The sequence below is a fragment of the Acartia tonsa genome, chromosome 8, assembly GCF_053477335.1.
Source record: "Acartia tonsa isolate MP-2025a chromosome 8, ASM5347733v1, whole genome shotgun sequence".
In the NCBI taxonomy this organism is placed as follows: Eukaryota; Metazoa; Arthropoda; class Copepoda; order Calanoida; family Acartiidae; genus Acartia; species Acartia tonsa.
In genome coordinates, this window is record NC_137267.1 from 29710291 (window position 1) to 29730358 (window position 20068).

At 31.8% G+C, this 20068-nt stretch overlaps 3 protein-coding genes and 1 pseudogene across 3 annotated transcripts; all 4 read left to right on the plus strand.

Annotated features, from left to right (window-relative positions):
• The first annotated feature begins 9172 nt into the window (after positions 1-9172).
• On the plus strand, positions 9173-11793 carry LOC145326556 (uncharacterized). Its single transcript, XM_080169926.1, has 6 exons — positions 9173-9236; positions 10035-10102; positions 10297-10426; positions 10609-10786; positions 10954-11196; positions 11509-11793. The coding sequence occupies exons 1-6, from the start codon at positions 9179-9181 to the stop codon at positions 11666-11668; spliced, it is 837 nt and encodes a 278-aa protein (XP_080026052.1). The 5' UTR covers positions 9173-9178; the 3' UTR covers positions 11669-11793.
• Positions 11794-14868: 3075 nt separating this feature from the next.
• Positions 14869-16507, plus strand: LOC145326557 (uncharacterized). The gene is made up of 4 exons (XM_080169927.1): positions 14869-15107; positions 15315-15520; positions 15712-15866; positions 15973-16507. The coding sequence occupies exons 2-4, from the start codon at positions 15407-15409 to the stop codon at positions 16505-16507; spliced, it is 804 nt and encodes a 267-aa protein (XP_080026053.1). The 5' UTR covers positions 14869-15107; positions 15315-15406.
• Positions 16508-16834: 327 nt separating this feature from the next.
• Positions 16835-17239, plus strand: LOC145326558 (deoxyuridine 5'-triphosphate nucleotidohydrolase pseudogene; annotated as a pseudogene).
• Positions 17240-17336: 97 nt separating this feature from the next.
• Positions 17337-17980, plus strand: LOC145326450 (uncharacterized). The gene is made up of 2 exons (XM_080169804.1): positions 17337-17407; positions 17621-17980. The coding sequence occupies exons 1-2, from the start codon at positions 17359-17361 to the stop codon at positions 17917-17919; spliced, it is 348 nt and encodes a 115-aa protein (XP_080025930.1). The 5' UTR covers positions 17337-17358; the 3' UTR covers positions 17920-17980.
• The last annotated feature ends 2088 nt before the right edge of the window (positions 17981-20068 follow it).

Below are 20068 nucleotides of genomic sequence, written 5' to 3' on the forward strand. Positions count from 1 at the left end.
GGAAGAAACGAGCTTAATCAGAAATCTTAAACACTCTCAAGACACAAATGAATGCTCCCTAGTGGAGAACCCAATCAGCTCAGTAGTTACCGAAAGGACAGTTTTACCAAAAGGGTAGGGGGAAGGGTGTATAGGTAATATCCCCCAAAAATTGTTATAAACCTTACCTGGACTTATGAGAAGCTACACTGTAACTAAAACCAGTGTGTAGTGATTAGTGTGAGATCCTTCGCTAAAGAGAAAAGTGGAGAAAGAAAATGGACTTACGGACATTACTAAGTGAAAAGTAGTTTTAAATTACTCTAGTTGGAATTTGTCTGTTGTTGCTATAATCTGTATAAAGATAACATTTTCTTAATGATTGGACAAAATTGCTGTTATATAACATATTAGGAACGTACCTACTCTATAAGCATCCTATATATAGTATGGTAAGTACGTCCATTTTATTACATTTGTCTTCCAAAATACGTAGAAACCTTCATTGGACCTATGATAGCCTTCCCTTAAAGGAGACCTATATCGGTTCTGTGGTAACTAGATCTCTTGCTACAAGACTCACAGAGAAACAGACAAACATCCTGTTACTTTTATATAAGGATAATGAGAATAGCCACTCTATATTTTGTGTTTGAAGGTATGTATGTCCTTTGTTATTTTTATATTATTTGTTATCAAAATATAGTTTATTAGAACGAATGGCTACTCTTTAAAGCAGATCTATATTTTTTTCTCATTTCTACTTTATTATACTAAATTAAGGTGAACTATTTATAGACATAATTGTCCATATTAATATAATGCAAGTTATTATATGATATAAATCTATGTTAAAATTATGTAAGCGGGCTGGTATACATTAAGTTCCGCATAATACCATAATCTAGTGTTCCAAATTCGCACAATAGCCAATACATTATGGGGGCATGTGTAATAAGAAAAAAGGAAGGGGTAGTTTGTGAAGTTGTAATAATGTGCAAAGCATAATGTAAATTACATAGGTCCTCGAAGTTTTTATAATTGCGTTACATTATTAGTCACCTCAAACTTTGGGTACTTTTGGGTACTTTTTCAAACGTTTGTACCAATGTACATACAAAAGGCGTAATTGTTGTTATCATCATTATATAAATTTATCACTCATTGTCTTATCCCTTAGGGTTCCTGAATTACATGCGGTTTTTGTGATTTAATTATAGGATAAATGTGCGGAGTTGAATTAACACCAAGAGATCTAACTTATGAATAAATTCAACCTGATATCTTATTTTAATGATTTGGTACAGGGAGCTTAAGGTATAAGACAATGGAGGATACATTTATATAATACCCATTGATGATAAACAGAATTACCCCTTCTGTAGAGTATAATTATTGCTTGAAATGCCCCCTCCCTCTTAAGATCAGTAGCTATAATAATAAGCTCGAGCCAAAAAAAAACAGTTTAAAAATTAAATTGTAAAGTTTTGGTCACAAGGCATATTTATTTTAAAAATTATTCTTGATAATCTTTACGTTTTTTAAAACACATTCATGGTTTTTAAAAAAAATTAACTTCTTTATAAACCCAACTTAAGCCGATTTTTCCCTATAATTAGCTGGTAGAAATTTATGTTTTTTTTTATATACAGTCGTAAGTTTTTATCTGTTGCTTTAGATATTTATAACCACTTAAAAGGGAATGAATTCTCCAATTTAGGGAAGTTTTACATAGGAACCGCGAGAGTTTTAGACTGTTTTTTTTTATATCTAAGTCTTGGAAAGGTTTTAGATTATTTTTCTACTTTCCCTACCCCTTCGACACCAATTCAACATAAACAAACAAACCTAATATTTCCATAACAATTAACTAAACGTCATAAAATCATTAAATAAGTTAATGAGAAATTGTAAAATCTATAACTTCTGAAACATTAATAACAAGGACAGTTAATTTCATTACTTGCACATCTATTTAATGATAGTTATTTATTGCATTGTATTATAGACAGCTTTCTGCGATGTCTGCAATATGATGCTATACATAATTTTTCAGATGGCTTAGTAGAACCGGTTCTTATCCAGCGGATAATTAATTGGTTTCGAAGCCATAATGGAAAAATTTTCAATTATCGACTTTAATTCTTACTAATCTACAGTGGAATTAAAAACTAAAATTTAAGTATTAATAACAAATGGGTAAACTCTAGTCAACCTATAAAAGAGTATATGGATGTGTTTGTGTGTGGGTATTTCTTGTAAGATCTCACAAACGACTCGACCAATTGGTTATAATAATCTACAACCAAATAAAAATAATCTTCACAGATAATAAGCAAAAAAAGCCATGTGTCTTCCTTAGCCAAACATACAGACAGACGGACACAAAAAAAAAGATTTATGAATGAATAAATTATTTAACTTTTTTTTTAAAAATGTTATGTGAGAGTCAATTAACCACCTTCTAATTCTAATAACTTTAGACCCACCGACAGACAGACTGTGTATGTTTATTATTCAGCTACGCTGGTAAACAAATTAAACCAACACATAAAGAAACACCCCGAAGCTAAATACATTAGTGAAAATATTTTTGAATGAATTTTTGAATAATCCCTTCTATTAACACTTCGACACTTGCCATGCCTTCCTAAAGGCTAATTCTTTACCAATAGAGTGGTGGTGCGGGGAATCAATATTTGGTATCAAAGACGTGCACAGCGATTCATTAGAGTTGTGTGAAACTATTATGAAGTGAAAAAATGAAACATAGAGCAATTAGCGGCTGCGTCTCTAGCGGCCCTTAACCCTTAATAAGAAGGGGTAGGGAAGAACAGAAAAAAATACTTATAGGTAAAAATGAATTATACTAAATCATCCCGGGACCTATGCTTCCTTAAAATTGAGAGTTCCATCGGTTCAGTAGTTATCGAAATCCGAAGTAATCATATAATAAGGTAAGGCTGATTAGCCTGTCTGTAATATCTAACTGATTAAGTTCTCCATTTCAGGGAAGTTTCCTTACCTAGAATATAGGTGCCTAATTAAGTAACATGATATCAATCTGTCTGTCTGTACGAAAGGATCTCCCTAACCTCTATACTGATCTGGTTCTCCTTTACAGTGAAGCTTCTTATAGGTCCAATGAAAGTTTATAACAATTACTTTTTAAAAATTTGAAAAGAGGGAGTCAACATAGCTCACCCCCCTTTAGAGGCCTTTTTGGGCGTAAACGCTAGTCTCTAATAACTCATAAGTGTATCATAATATATTCTCGTGTTTTAAGTTTTAAGATACAACATTACAAAATATTGATCCTCTAAAGTACCCAAGAAAATATTAAAGCAAAGCATTCATAATCTATGTGTCTCGGACTATCAGTCAAATCCTCTCAAAAATTAAACAATCAAAAAAAGATTGAATTCAATTTTCTAAATTAAAGCTTTTTTATAAGAGTCATTTAGTCTGTGTGTAATGATATCTTTGATTGTTAACTTAACTTTTCGTGCCGACAGGGGCGTCCAAGCTTTTTATTTTGGGGGGGGTAAAATTTTTTTAAGGGGGGGGTAAAATGGCGCGCGAAGCGCGCCGCAAATTTTTTTTACCCCCCCCAAAATTTTTACCCCGGAGGCAAAATTTGCTTGGGGGGGGGGTAATTACCCCCCCTGAAATCTGTTGGCAGGGGTAAAATTTGTTTACCCCCCCCCAAAATTTACCCCCGGGGTAAAATTTTTTGGGGGGGTAATTTAAATTTCATAAAAAATTTAGTATTAAAAATGCGCGCGAACCGCGCAAAAATTTTTTTTGTTAGAGATTTTCTATTTTGGGGGGAGTATTTACCCCCCCAAAATGGTTTGGGGGGGGTAAATACCCCCCCCAAAATCGTTGGGGGTGCCTACGGCACCCCCAAGGTAGGGGTAATTTTTTTTGGGGGGGGTATTGTTCACAAAATTTTGGGGGTGCCAAATGGCCCATTACCCCCCCCCCCTTGGACGCCTATGCGTGCCGATTCCTGAACCAATTAGGTACAATTTAGAAAGCGCAGTAACTCTATAATCTTTACCAATAAATGCCATTTTTAAATATGTTGATTTTATTTATAGATTTTTATGTGTTTTAGTCGTCATAGCACCGTGATTCTTATGACGCTTAGGCACTATTTAGTATGTTCTATTGTCCGTCTAATTTGGCTCTTAATATTTGTCTTATAGACCTGGCCCTAACATTGTTAAGAAGAAGTAGCCCTTGTTAATTAAACAAAAGTTATGAATTATATTCATTCAAATGCTTAATTGTTTACTCTGGCTACTTCGGACTTCTCAATAGCGAAGCTACTCTTTAATTATGTTCATCCTTATGTCTTTTAGAAGCTAGAATTAAAAACAGAACAAGTTTCAAAGCTACTTATTAGAATTATGTGAAACTTTACAATTTAACTTATCTTAGCTGCACTACTAATGTACTTAACTGTTCTTGTTTGTAAATTGATTAAATGATTAATTATTAACAGTAGTTGAAATTCACGTTTATTTAAATATTTTATGGGTTAAGCCCCAATGGATGAATAGATGCATCAATTGTCTATAATATTATCTATAATATAAAGCAGTTATTATTATAAAGTAGTAAGTTTTTTTATATGAGATCTAGATAAAACTTTTCAACCAATAATTTTAATTTGCAGAAGGGGTAATTGTGTTTAATAACATTGGTAATGTAAACCAACTTGTCGTCCAAGGACTTTTCCCTTAAGATCTCTGATAGACCAATGCGGAGATTTTTTTCTCCGTTGCTCTATCCCAACATCCCTGGACAAGCCTATAACCTAAAGTAAAATTTGTAAACTAAAGTCCTTTACACGGACAAATAATTGGATTTATTCCCAGGGATATTGGGGAAGGGCAATTGAATATAAATTAATATCATTAAACGTTATATTCTATAGATGTTGTCATCCTTATTAGTAGCGAAACTTCATTATAATTTATATTGTCTGCCCACAAGTCCGTCTGTAATGCTGTGTGATTATGTCAGCTGCTGTTAACGAGAGGCAGCTAATTTTTTGACATATGAACATCCAGTATGTAACTCACCTTGTTGTTTGTCGGTCTGTCCGTATTTACCAAGTATTCGGGATTTTTAAAGGATCTAAATCTCATATTCTCTCTTTTTTTTGTCAACAGAACATCTTCTCTTCAACTCACTTTTTCCCTTTTCCCGACCATGTTTTTTTTGTGCTTCGCTACTTATAGATGTTGTCATTCTTATTTTTAAAATCAATTATCATCCCTTTAGCCCTTAACAGAAGTATGAATATTTAAATTAAATTTTACATATTTAGATCATTTTAGGATAAACATTTACTTATACAATACAAATGGATTTATTATTACTCGGATGTTAAACCAGTTTAAGATGTTCTATATTAAGTGAAACTTGCAGCGGGCTAAACTAACGATTCCTCTCATCTACCCCCTTTAACCCCCATCCCCTTCTTTTCTATCGGATGAATGAACTGACTAATAAATGAGTTCCAGGTAAGCACCTAATTTTTTACCCTGTCTTAATTCACTTTAGTTCTGTTTCCATTAGAAAACCATGGTCAAGAAGCAAATTTTTCTGAAAATTGTGTCGAAATCATATCTACATATAAATCCTGATAATTTTATCATGTTTCCTTTTGTTGATATAATAACAGCACAGCAGGTTAACAGGAAGCTGCCTAAACTGATGACATCTTCCCAAAGTTGCAGATATCTTGGGAAAATTATGTCATTCAAAAAGATACAGAATTCTGGGTGTGCAAATATTGGTGCGAAATATTGGTGTTCCTTCGTTTCTGTACATTTATTAAATCAAACAAAATAGCATTTTATTACAACAGCAAAAATTGCTGCAATAATATTGCTAAACTAATTAAAGAAAAGCATAGCTCTAAAAAGTGATAGATTAAATTGTTTCGTAGCCAATCATTTTTATTTATGTTTCCCTGGAAACAAATACCTTTCTTTTACAACTTTATATTACATTATTCAGAGAATCTAAACCAATAATCATTATAGAGTAGCTGCGCTGTTTTTTCGGAACAATGATTCCTAGGACAACAAGGTAAAATATTTTAAACGAAGCGTATCTTAATTTAAGTCCTGAAATATATGTGTGTCCTTTTTTATTATATAATTTGCTTATAAAGTTTCGAAACTACAATTGTTCATTTTTTTTACCCTACCGTTTGATTTCAGAGCTTCGCTTTTATGGATGTTGTCATCCTTGTTTTATTTAAAATTGTCAACAGTTTTGAGTAATTCCACGAAGTTAGTATGAAAATATGAAAATTTTATGAGAAATTCTCATAACATTACAAAAAGTTTTACCACCCCTCTCTTTCATTCAAATAGGGGCGTCAAACTTTTATTCTTTTAGAGCATTGTTTTCGCGGATATTAAAAAGAAAAATTAATAAATTAAAACTGGTATCAATTTTATGTCTTAATTTTATCTTATTTTCGTAATGAATTGTCTGATTATGGTACTATACTTGATTTTTCAGTATCGTTGAGCATCAATCGGTTTCGAAGCCATACTGGTAAAAACATTCATTAAGTATATGCAGGGAGTGAAAGGTTACTTGGTCTCTAAAGTAATCTTCACCCCTTTCTTCCACTAATAACTATAGGCTCTATTTCAAATCCATTTTTTTGCATGCTTGTTTTTGTTTTATTCTATCTGGATGAAAGATTATTCCTTTAATTGCACAATTTGTGCATTAAAAAAATTTAGCAAAAAAGATACATCTATTTTCTTTCCTAAAACTATTTTGGCTGATTTTTAAAATTGTGTGTTGATAACCCTGTTTTATTTACCTTAGCTCTCGTCATTTGAATTAGCAAAACATAGATTCGATATAATAATTATCCTTTTATAAAAGTAACAGGATGTTTGTCTGTGTGTGTGTATCTTAAAATCTTGCTACAGGTGGAACTGATCTTCCTGTGTAAACTGCGAGCATTACAAATCAGCAGCCACGCTGCTGATCGAAAAATTTATTTCGAAAAATTTTTTTTTGGTCACTCTGTTCTAGAAATTAGTTGGCAACCCTGACGGGTTGTCAGCTGTCGTACATGAGGTACGGCAAGATGGCGGCTACTTCTAGTAGTGATTAGCATAAATCAATTCTATTCGGCGCAGGCTCTGCCAAATAAAGGACTAAAATTTAATTGAGCTGTGCCGATAAATATTAGTGATATAAAAGAATGGTATATAGGTAAAATTTATTAAAAATTTTTTAAATTTTGTTAAATATTATAAATAATTTCAGATACATATTTAAATTTCAATTATGACTCCCATTGAGGGAGCAGAGCTCAACGTCATGCGTCAGTTTATTGACAAAAAGTTATTTCACGTGATTAGGGATTTGATTGGCCACTACCATTTTGCGGTAGGCGCGAAAAACGATGCACAATTTATTCTCCAGACACTTTTTCCACGTGCCGATGAGCTTTGCTTAAGATTTGAAAGGCTTACACCTGGACCTTGGGATTCTTATATTGTTTATAAAACATTTTTTGGTGAATTCTGGGGTGATTTAGTGGATTTTGAAGCTGAAGTGAAACAAAATATCAATGTACTCATAAATTAACTAATATAATGTAAAAAATTTTTATAAATGATATAGGTTTTGTTATTAAAACGACATAACAATTTCAGATAAGTTAAATAAGAATAAGATGCGTAGATTTCAGTATGAAAAGTTAATGAGGGAGTGGTTTTATATTAAAATGAAACTCCGTGGTTTTAGATATGTTTTATTAGACTTTCATAAAGGGGCAGTTCATGTTGAATCTGATCTCGCCTATCTAATTGCAGTTTATCTGGAAGATCTCAGACAACTCAATAATTCTGCAAATTTTTTCAAACCCCATATTAGAGAAGGGGCAATACGTTGTAAGGTATTTCTCCAGGAAATTTGGAGAAAAGTTAGGGCCATGGAGAAAATAGTAGACTCTGTGATTGATCATTTTTAAGTGATAAGGAAACGAATAAGTCAATAGTAGTAATATAAAGTTTAAATTATGTATGAATACATAAATAATTAAAATATATTCAAATAATTTCAAAATTCAAACATAGGTACTTAATAACAAAAAATTTTCAATGTAAAATAACATATGAACAGTCGTATAAGAATATCAATAACAGATCATTTGAAATATATTGATTATTTATGTAATTGATTCAATTTTAAGTAATGTCTCTATCATGATTATGATTATTAATATATGTTTGTAAAATGTAAATACTTCTCTATGATTTAAACTCAAGTATATTCGATTTTAAAAATAACTGGCAACTTTAGACTAAAATTAAATTAAAAAATTGGAAATTTCAATAATATAATTTTTAAATAATAGATATTTTAATTTTACGAGTGCGATTTAAAAAGGAAAATTTAAAGAAATACAATTTCAAATAAGTAATTTAATACCCCTAAAACAATTTTTTACCTATAAAACAATTTAATTTTTTAGAAAAGTAATATGAATCTCTATAGTTCTTTAACAAGTTTTGATAAAAAGTTGACTGATTTCTAAGATATTTTAAAAGTATATTATGATTTGTGATATAAAGATTTGATATTTTTGATAATTTTATAGTATAAAGGTCTGATTTTTCATATTTTGATAAGAAAATTGCTAAAATTCTAAAACAATTTCAGAATAAAGTCTACAGAATGTCTGAATTACGTAGGCAATTAATGATTAGCAAATATAGGGCATGCACGGACAGAATGTGTGTTCTAAAAGTGGTTCTTAAAAGCCACTACGATTTGGCTAGCGATCCAGATTTAGTGAATCATATTGATACCAAAGATATGTTGGGAAAGATGATTAAATCTTTCAATTTTCTTTGTTATGAACTAGACAATTGTCAGCCCAATGATGGGTCAAACTATACTCTTTTTAAGAGAAAAATGCAATATATAAATCAATATGTTGATCAGTTAAATTATCAACTAACCTATATTATCGAAGAATCGTTCAATTGAATTATGAATGAATAGTTTGAAGAATTGTTGAACCAGAAATATTTTTTATTTCTATTTGTCATTTCCTTTTACCAATAGTAAAAATTTTTTCCATTATAAAAACTTTAATGTAAATTATTTTCTTTCAAAATTTGATCTTAACGATTGCAAAATGGGAGATAACACGGAGTCAAACAGTAAGAAAGCTGATGAGAATGATCATGAGAAAGGTAAAAATACATAGCCTATGGGTAGCATCAATCGTCAATTTAGTTTTCTTTTTGGAACAGCTTAGCTTTGCTATGCTTCAGAGTTTTGATCGGTGCTACCTAATAGGCAAATAGTTTATTTATCGATGTAGAATAAGTTAGAAATTAAGTTTTGATTAGCAGTGTCCTGCTCTGAAGGGATGATTGCGTTGAAGCAGGATAATCTGTTCCTGGCGGAGCTGGGTCCCAATCTCAAAGCGAAGCCAGGAACTGATCTTCCTGTGTAAACTGCGAGCATTACAAATCAGCAGCCACGCTGCTGATCGAAAAATTTATTTCGAAAAATTTTTTTGGTCACTCTGTTCTAGAAATTAGTTGGCAACCCTGACGGGTTGTCAGCTGTCGTACATGAGGTACGGCAAGATGGCGGCTACTTCTAGTAGTGATTAGCATAAATCAATTCTATTCGGCGCAGGCTCTGCCAAATAAAGGACTAAAATTGCCCACCCCCCCACCCGGGAATAAAAAACGAAAATTGCAATCACACTGAAAGTAGCTTCTATTCTATACTACTAGATTTGATAACTTAATATTTAAAGAATGTGGGTATCAAGTCCCTCAATAAAAGAAAATTTTATGATAATATGAATATTGAGCTTCATAAATGGAAAATATAATAATAGAATGAAAATGTAATTTATTACATATGATTAGAAAAGGGTATAAAAGTCCCGTAAAGATTATATAAAAACCGTTGAATTGTTAGAAATGAAAATTGAAAGACTTTTCAATTAAAAATAACATGGTTCAATTTTTTAGATACCATAACTGAACGGTTTGTAATTGAAAAACTCTCAGAAGAGGCATTCCAGACTAGAAAAGAAAAGGTATGTAAAAAGATAGATTAGATAGAAAAAAGATAGAATGAAATTAGAATAATTGAAAAGTTGATATGAATATTGATAGAGATTTGATAAAAAGTAAAAATGAATAAGAATTGACATAAAAACTTATAAATCAAGTTATTTTGGAAATAAAAGAATAAAGGAAAACTATAATATTAATTAGTTTTCTAATTTAGATTGTCAGTGAGGCTACAATTTGTAATGCCTTTTCGATGACGAGTGACCGTCAAAAATTAGTCGCGTCGGCTAATTTTTTGATACAAGCTGAGATGACGTTGCTAGGACAACCTAAAGAGATAGCAACAGGTATGTTAAACTTAGAAATGTAATATTAAAACATGTTAGTAGAGATAGATGATTATGCTTGACTGAGTAGATAAAGAAAACAAAGCTAATACTAATAAGAACATAGATTTATGATAATATTTATAGGAAAAGATTAATGAATTAAATGAATTAAATTTAATATTAATAATATTAATATTTAGATGATGATGCTACGAAGGCTGCCAAGGAGGCACAACGCCAGGCGGTAAGAGGTCTCGTGTTACAAACACGGGACCAATATCGTCTAGCCTTGGCAGAATTCCAATTTGGTCCACAAGTACGCCATCTGGTCCAGAATGATCATACTACGTTTAGTATGCTTGGATCTAAATTGACTAGGTAATAATTTGATATAATGAATGGATAGATATATGACTAATATTTGAAAGAGAAAATGAAAATAAGAATAGAAATGTCATTGGAACTAATTACATAGAAACTGGAAAGATAGATAGTAATAATGCACAAAATAGAATATTAAATGATATAAACCTAAAAATATTTAGGACGTTACAGAACCATAAGATGAAGGCCCGGGGCGGAGCCCAGAGAGGCGGATATATCAATCGGGGCCGATACAACCCTGGTTATTCTGGATATAGAGGTCGTGGATATGGAAGGGTAAACAACCCGCCCCAACAGGATCTGTTAGCAATTCTTGCCTCCGCACTGCAGCAAGTGCAACCGCAGCCGCTACCGAGTACGTCGGGAACTACAACACTGCAAAGGACCAATATTGCAGCACAAAAGTAAGATGAATAATTATTTTAACTTTTATTTTTTCAACTATGAGACGTAGGATTAAGAATATTCTAGATAAATCTTTTTGAATTATAGTTTGAACATAGGATTGAAATAATAATTTGACTAAGGCTAAAACTTTTACTTTTTATTGTATACTAATTAAGATTATATGATATTTTATGGGAAAAGTTTTTAAATTTTTCACAGCATTATAACTTACAAAAATAAAGGTTAATATTTTAAATGATTAATATGGGACGATAAATATAGAATTATGATAAAACTTTATGACAGTTAACTAAGGAATGAATATTTAGGATGACTAGTAAATGTACCAGATGTAATGTTGTTGGACATTGGTATCGTGATAATGTCTGTAAAGATGCGGATATCATGGCGTTTGAAGCCCAGAGAGCCCAGCAAGGGCGAGTGGCAGCACTAACTCTACATCCTGGAAACAATAATAGAAGTAAGTAATATAACTAGATAGAACAAGATGTTTGTTTAGAATTAAGATCTCATAACATGGAATAAGGAGAATAAGGCTACAAATATGTTATAAATTTCAATAAAAAATTGCTGAACTTAAGATAAGATAAATTAAAATTTTTTAGATGAGTTCATCGAAATCGTCACGAAGTTAGGATGGGAAAATCCTAAGCTTACAGCAGATGAACTTGAAAAGTTTCTTGATGAGAGGGGTCATTCTTTGCCGGAGGAGCCATTTTCAATACATTCGAATGCGAGCATTCACTTTATGCATGATATACTGCAACCAGGCCAGGATTTTATGGTTTTATATTAATATTTGAAATAAATAGATTAATTTAAAATAGCTTAATATTAGTAATTAAATTTACAACATAAAAATCATAAAAAATATTTTAAGATCAATGGGTTATGGAGTTATTAAGAGATGGCTTAAAACTAGACTTTGTTAAAAACCCTCCTTCTTCTTATGAAGAAGAAAATAACAAAAGTGCCCGTGAGCACATGGCAGATTTGAGGGAGACTGTTAAAAAATGGCAGAATGAAGGGGCAGTCATAGAATTGGAGAACAAACCGTTGTTTGTAAATCCATTATCAGTCTCAGTAGAGAGAGATGATTTCAATAATATTAAGAAAAAACGTCCTTGTATAGACGTTAGCAGGCACAGATCTTTAAAAATTGCAAAGATTTATAATAATAATTTCAATAAAGAGCTTAACCAACAAAAATTACTTAAGTAAAGTCAAAAATTCTGTGAAATTTTAATAAAGATCTGAAAATTTTAGATGTATCAATCTACATATCAATTCGCCTAAATCAAAACTAGAAACTCTTAGTGAAACAGAACATCAAATATTCAAAGATTGTTTTTTCACTAGTTTTGATTTGGCGAATTGTTATTTTCATGTGAGATTGCACCCTGACTATCGCAAATATTTCTCATTTAAAATTATTGACGAGAAAGGCATAGAGAAATTCTATGTCTTTCTCGTAATGTGCTATGGCATCAGCATAGCTACTGAAGTGATCAATAAGTTAACAAAGCCAATTAAGTCTCTTATACACATTTTGGGCATCATTTTCAGTATATACATAGGTAGGAAAAAATTTAATATTCCAAAAAATCTTTTAAGTACCACATCATATCAATATATATTAAATTACATAATTTATTATTGGAAAATTAAATTTTGCACATAATTTAGACGATGGCAGAGTAATTGCAAAGTTCAAAGTAGAATGCGAGCAGAAATTAAGGATAGTGATAAGATTGTTCAATCAGGCAGGCTGGAATATTTCCTATAAAAAATCACAATTGATAGCTTCGCAAAGTATAGTCTACCAGGGATTTATATCTGATTCTATCAGAATGCAGTATTTCACATCGAGTGATAAACAAACTAAATATCTAAATTCATTGAGAAATATGTTGGCTGAACATAACCATGAGGGCTCTATTCCAGCCAAAATGGCTGCTAGTGTGCTTGGTAAAATTCAGAGCCTTAAGAAATCACATGGTGCCATCGTGGCGATAATTCCTCGTAATACCTACAATGAGTTAGGTCGTCAAGTGATTTTGTATGGATGGAACACTAAAGTGACTTTTGTTAGGGGAATACCTGAAATGGAGTTTTTTCTCCATAATTTGGACAAATTTAATGGTAAAGCAATAAGTAATGCCCGTATAGGAGCTATGACAGTGACACAGCAAGAAGTTATAAAAATGGTCAATAATATTAAGGACACAGCTATACCTATCTCTAATCTGTTATTGACAGATGCTTCTGATAAAAGGGCATTTTCCCTTTTTCATGGGGAAATAGTAGAGTTACAGAACTATGAATTTGATAGTAATGAACAACAATTAAGTTCAGGTCATAGAGAGCTTTTAGCTCTAGTGAGTTTTCTGCAATACAATATATCGATAGATAGGAAATTTCAGTTCCCCATTATTTACTGGGAGACGGATTCCCAATTATGTTATTATTTTCTCCATCATGGTAGTAAAAACTATAATACACAACAGACTTTAATTAAGGTTAAGCAAATGGAGATTCAACTGGGCATAACGGTCATACCGATTTGGACCCGTAGGTCACATTGTCGTATGTTATTGGCAGATGAGGGTTCTAGGTTCTCCTCTGATACCGATTTATGGGGTATACCCCGTTTTATGATTAATTCTATTTTCTTGTATTTCAATTGTGAACCCACTGTGGATGGATTTGCAAATCATTCAAACAGAATTTGTACAAAATATGTTTCCAAATTCTTAGATAATGACAATTTAGCTATAGACTTCTTTTCTCATACCCCAAATGAAAGTGAAATTTACTATTTATGCCCTCCAGTGGCAAAAATTGGACGTACTATAAGGAAAATAGAATCCACAGTGGGGCCGTTATTCATTTTGGTACGTCCTATGTGGACATCGGCTTCTTGGTGGCCGTTGTTACACAATGGAAAATCTTACCACGAGCTCATTAGAGCAATATATATTTTTGATTGTAAACCTGTTTTATATCACAATTTAGAAATTGATAATATTTTCAAAAAATCTATGAAATTCATTGCTTGTTTAATGCATCATTAATAACTATGATCAAAATTGTATAAAACTGATAATGACCAGATTTTAGTTGATAAAATGATAAATTCTCTTTATAAAATATTTATAATATATAAAAATAATATCAACTATTATCAATAATAATAGTGATCATAGTTAATAAAGATGATAAAATATTGTTATTGGTTAAATGTATGAATATGGACCTAGTCTATACAATATAACCTAGTTATATATATATGAATATTCAGACAGTTAATGTTATTCACACAGTTTTTATATAATCTTTATTTATTTTCAAATAGTAAAATGTCAGAACGACTCATTCTAACGGTGGAAAATGAAGTGGAGATTGAGACCCAGGATGATTTAAGAGAGGGAATGGAGGATCTGCAGCTCCAAGCGGCGGAGAATGGAGTTGGTACTCTAATAGGTAAATAATATAATAGATAGAAAATCTTAAATAGATAGTAAAATAGTAGAATATGGAGAAATAAAATTACGGAGAGTTTTAGTTATATTACATAATAATTAGATAGTAAATATGATAAATAGGAAAACTTAAATGGATAGATAAAATGGTAGAATATGAATAAATAAAGGTTATGGAGGATTTTCAGTATATATTAATACAACACATAATAAATAAGTCTGATACTTAAATATTATAGGAGCTCGCAGATTCCAGCCACATGGAATTGACGTTTCACAAATAGAGGGTGTTGGAGAAATAATAGAGGACAGACCACAGTATTATGACGCCTTCCGTACAATCTTCTCAGGACACCTGGCACAATCAACTCACCTGGCCTATGATTGGATTCTTGGACCGTTTAGGATATTTTGCCATGCAAACGGTAAGATTTAGGAATTATTAATAAGTTGGTTAAAACACAAATAAATGCATGAAATTCAAATATAGGATTTTGAATGAATACATAAAAAGGATTAATGGATTTTATTCAACAAGATAAAGACTAATTTAAGGAATCTTAATTAAGTAATATAATAGAATATTTAAGAAATTAACTTATATGAAGGGATAACAAATCTATGTATTTTAGATTTTGAATACCCACTGTTCTCGAGTCGAGCAGCACTACAATTCCTGGGATGGTCAGTGTTACAGGAGAAGGGATTTTCCTGGTTCAAGAAGATGAAGCCAGCCTTGGCGAGCCTGGAGACGTCACTAGGGAGATCTGAGAGTCAAATACCTCCTACAATTTCGGCTGGGTGTTCCGCCATGATGCGCAAGTTGGCTGCTAAAAAAGTAAGATATTAAAATTAATAACTTAATTTTACGAATATTAAAATGACTGAATCTTAAATCACGGAAATAATAATAAATAAAGGTAATGAACAATATAGAAAAATGTATAAGAGCGAATATAAAATGAATATTATATCTAGGTACTAATATTAATATATATAAATTGTATTAACAATATTAAATTAATTTAGCCTCCACCGAAGAAATGTGTTCCTTTTGGAGAACCTGAATTGAGGACTTTAATCAATGCCATTGTGTGGGAACCCAAAGCGAGAGGACAGAATCCTTCACCAACGGAGTTTCGGGCATTATTGAGGATTGTGACATACTTCTTCACATGGAGCAGGTGAATAAAAAACTAGATAGATTAAAGATTGACTTATAAAAACGGAATAAAAGAAATTGACATTATCTTAAGACATTGGGGAAAATAATAAGATATTTTTTATTAGATATTCCGATTACAGTCTTCTCACAGAAGCCGATATTGAAGACAGAGGAGATCATATCCGAATTAATTTTGTCCGTACAAAACAGGACCAGTTCTATCAAGGCACAAAGTCCTATTTGCCTCTGGTAGGGGGAAAGTTTTGTCCTGTAACCTTATATAGATTGTATGCACAACAATTTCACTTTAATTTTGGTCCTCAAGGCAGTAGAATGAAATATTTGAATTTTATGGTTTATAATTGTAACGGTCTAATAAAACCCAAGTATCATAAGTCTTTAAGCTATGGAGCCGCCATGAATGGCATGAAGGAGATTCTAGCAAAGTATGGCATTAGAAAAGCCTATACTGAGAACTCCTTCAAGGCGGGGGGAGTTACCGCTTACATTGAAAGCGGTAACTCCCTGGAGGCCACCATGATCCATGGCAGATGGCGTGGCCTCCAGACACCCCTGTACTACTTGAGGGGGACAGATCAGTATAGGCTTAATCTAGCCCGTAATATTCCTAAGATTTCTGACGCTCAATTTGAAATTTAATACAGTCTTACAAACTTAAGCAAATATTTTAAAATTATTTTATACATATTTTATAAATGGATTTTATACGAGATTTTATATAATATATATGAATATTAATTGTAAAACTTTATTTGGAATTTCCAGTGCAATTTAATAAATAAAGCATGATAATAAAGTCTTTTAATCTCTTAACAACACTAAACTCACAAAAATAAAAAGTTAATATTTTAAAGCAAGGAAAATAATATTCATGCTATATTTATTAAAGCACGAAGAGAAATTTCAAATAAAACACATTTTATTCTACTTTCAGAATAAAAAATGACTGAAATCGTTAAGATTAAAATGTTATCACCAGATGCGAAATGTCCGAAGAGGGGATCCTCCATGGCGGCGGGATATGACGTGTTCTCAGCCAGAGATGTAACAATCCAACCCGGATGTAGGGAAATGGTATGGACTGACTTAATGATGGAGATTCCGCCAGGGATGTATGGGAGGATAGCTCCGAGGTCAGGATTCGCATATCTTAATGCTATAGATGTCTTCCAGGGGATAATTGACCCCGACTTCAGAGGAAATATAGGAATCTTGGTCATAAATAATGGGAATGATCCTTTTATAATAAATAAAAATATGAGGATATGCCAAATTGTATTCGAGCGTATAGCGATACCTGATCTGGAGGTCACACAAGAGTTGGGGATCACACTAAGAGGAAATGGTGGATTTGGCTCAACTGGGAACTAATTAAAACTTTGTGATATTCTTTAAAAATATAAAAAATATGTGTAAAACTTATAAAGCAACATATTAAATGACCTATATCCATTTCAGACTAAAAAATGGTTTCGGAACAATGTGTTGAAATGTTGCAGAATATATCTTTGGATGAGGAAAACTTAGATGAAAACATAGGTAAGATATGATTACATAAATACAAGGACAGACTTAATACTGACATAAAATAAGGGTCTTATGAATGAATAAGTTATTGATAGAATAAGAATATCAATATAAAGATTAAAAAATTATTATTTGCACTAGATATTTACCTTTTCTGAGATAAAAGACTAACATTCTAAAAAATTGTGAAATATTAAAATGAAATTATCATTCAATATATTTTAGAGCTGGACGAAGCCAGGTTGCCATTATACCTGGAGATCTGGAGGGTACAAAGACGCACTATGGCGGCGATGGAAACTAAGTTCTTCAAACACTATGACAATGAGGATGACATGGGAGACCTACAATTCCAGCAATGGAGGCAAAAAATGGATATTATCACAAAGATAATGTGGGATATACACCTTCATGTACCAACAGTGGGAATGAATCGGTCTTACGTTATTGAGACATTAAAACGTAACCATCAGGAGATCTTCAAATTTCGAGAAACATGTAAAAACGATGGAATTATTTTGTAAATGTAATACGTTATAAATTGTTACATTAAAACTGTTAAAATAATAAACATTCATCTCACAATTTGAATATATTTCACTAATGATTTCAGATAAAACAATTTTTTAGAAATGTAAATCTTTACTAAATCTTACTAGCGACACAACTGCACACGGCTGACGCAATCACCAACACGCAGTGCAACGCTTTGCTATGCTTCAGAGTTTTGATCGGTGCTACCTAATAGGCAAATAGTTTATTTATCGATGTAGAATAAGTTAGAAATTAAGTTTTGATTAGCAGTGTCCTGCTCTGAAGGGATGATTGCGTTGAAGCAGGATAATCTGTTCCTGGCGGAGCTGGGTCCCAATCTCAAAGCGAAGCCAGGAACTTATATGATTTTCCTTTACAGTGAAGCATCTTAAACAAGGAAGATTAATAAGGTGGAGTGTAATACCACTTCCCCCAAGAGAAATATTTCCAGTACCCAATAAAACCTTACCTTACCTAATAGAATTGTAGTCTTATTTTGATATAGTAACAGCATAGAAGTTTATTTAACCAACGCAAAGAAATTGAGAGAAGCTACGCCACTGATAATTGACGGTTTCCCTTTCAGTGCGTAGCGAGCACAGTAACCAATCACATTTATATTTCTTTTTAAAAAAAGGGGGAGGGGGGTTTCTGTGCTTTCTAGGCACTTTGAGGGAAAGCACCAAAAATATCTAATCCATAAAAATTATTTGTCTATGAATATTTCAGCATAAATCATCATCAAAGATCAGCTGAAATAAATTTCCTATTCGAGCCCTAGTTTCCTAAAGTGTACAGCAGATAACCCAATTATTGCAGACCCTATTTTCAGCGACTCCGACCAAATGGAAAAGCGATTTAATGTAAAAACGATTTATACATTATACATTCAAATATTTTAATTTTTCAAATTTTGATTTTTTTGAAGTTTGAAGCTTTTTTAGCTAGTAGCAAATATTGAGAAAGAACACGGAAGCTACGCACACTTTCGGAAACTAAATTCAGTTCATCTCATCAAATCAAAATATGTTTTCATAAAAAAGTCCATTTAAAATTTTAAAAAAAGAATAAAGTTTAAAGGAAGCCGGCAGGAAATACACTGCAGAAAGACTGCCACAAGTAGACCTAATACCCTAAATTCAAAACCCAAAGCTTCAATTTAAAAAATTAAAAAAATTACTATAACTTTTTTTAATGAATCTGGAGGCTGCTGGATGAACAAACTGACCAATAAATGATGTACGTGTTAGCAACCAAAATTGACGAGAATTGTTACCCCCTGTCATAATATCCATGTATATCTAATATCCATTTTTGTCAGGCATTATCAATAAATCAAATTTGTTTATTTTTATAAATCATATTGTTCCATAAAATTATCCATCTTGAAAAAACACCCTGAAAAATCACACTAGCAAATCCATTTTTATTTGATACAAAAAACTATTTTGCCTCTATCCTCTCCTCCAGTAAATATAGAGTTCTTCTTTGCACAATATTGTGCTGTTATTTTATCAAAATAGGACTAAAGTCATAAATTTAATACATTAGTATGATTAGTTTTAAACATACGCCTACCGAATGACATACTAACGACGTAAATCTCCATACACAAGTAACAGGATCTGTGTGTACAGAAGAATATGTTTGTCCTTTAACAAGGATGACAACATCCATAAAAGCGAAGCACTGAAACGGTAGGACAAACGGACATTAACACTTGTATTGTGTCAGAACTAAATAATCAGAATATAAATGCAAAAGAATCGGAGCAAAATTGTAATTAAATTTGTTGAAAAACTGCTTGATACAGGATAATGTTTATGGATATATTTATATTTTTAGGACATGATTACATAGTTGCTTTGCTTATAATATTATACTTTGTTGTTCCACAAATCAACATACCAAATATCAGATCAATCGGATCAAATAAAAATTTGTTGTTAAAAAAGTAAAAAAAATCAACATGTTTAAAATGGACGCCCGGACATTCTTGTTATGATTATAAAGTTGCTACGCTTTCTAAATCGTACCTAACTACTAAAGGAATCACCATGCAAAGTTTGAAATCGATATAACAATTCTAACATGCCTAAATTAACGAAAAAAGCTATCCGTTTGTGACGGATGGACGCA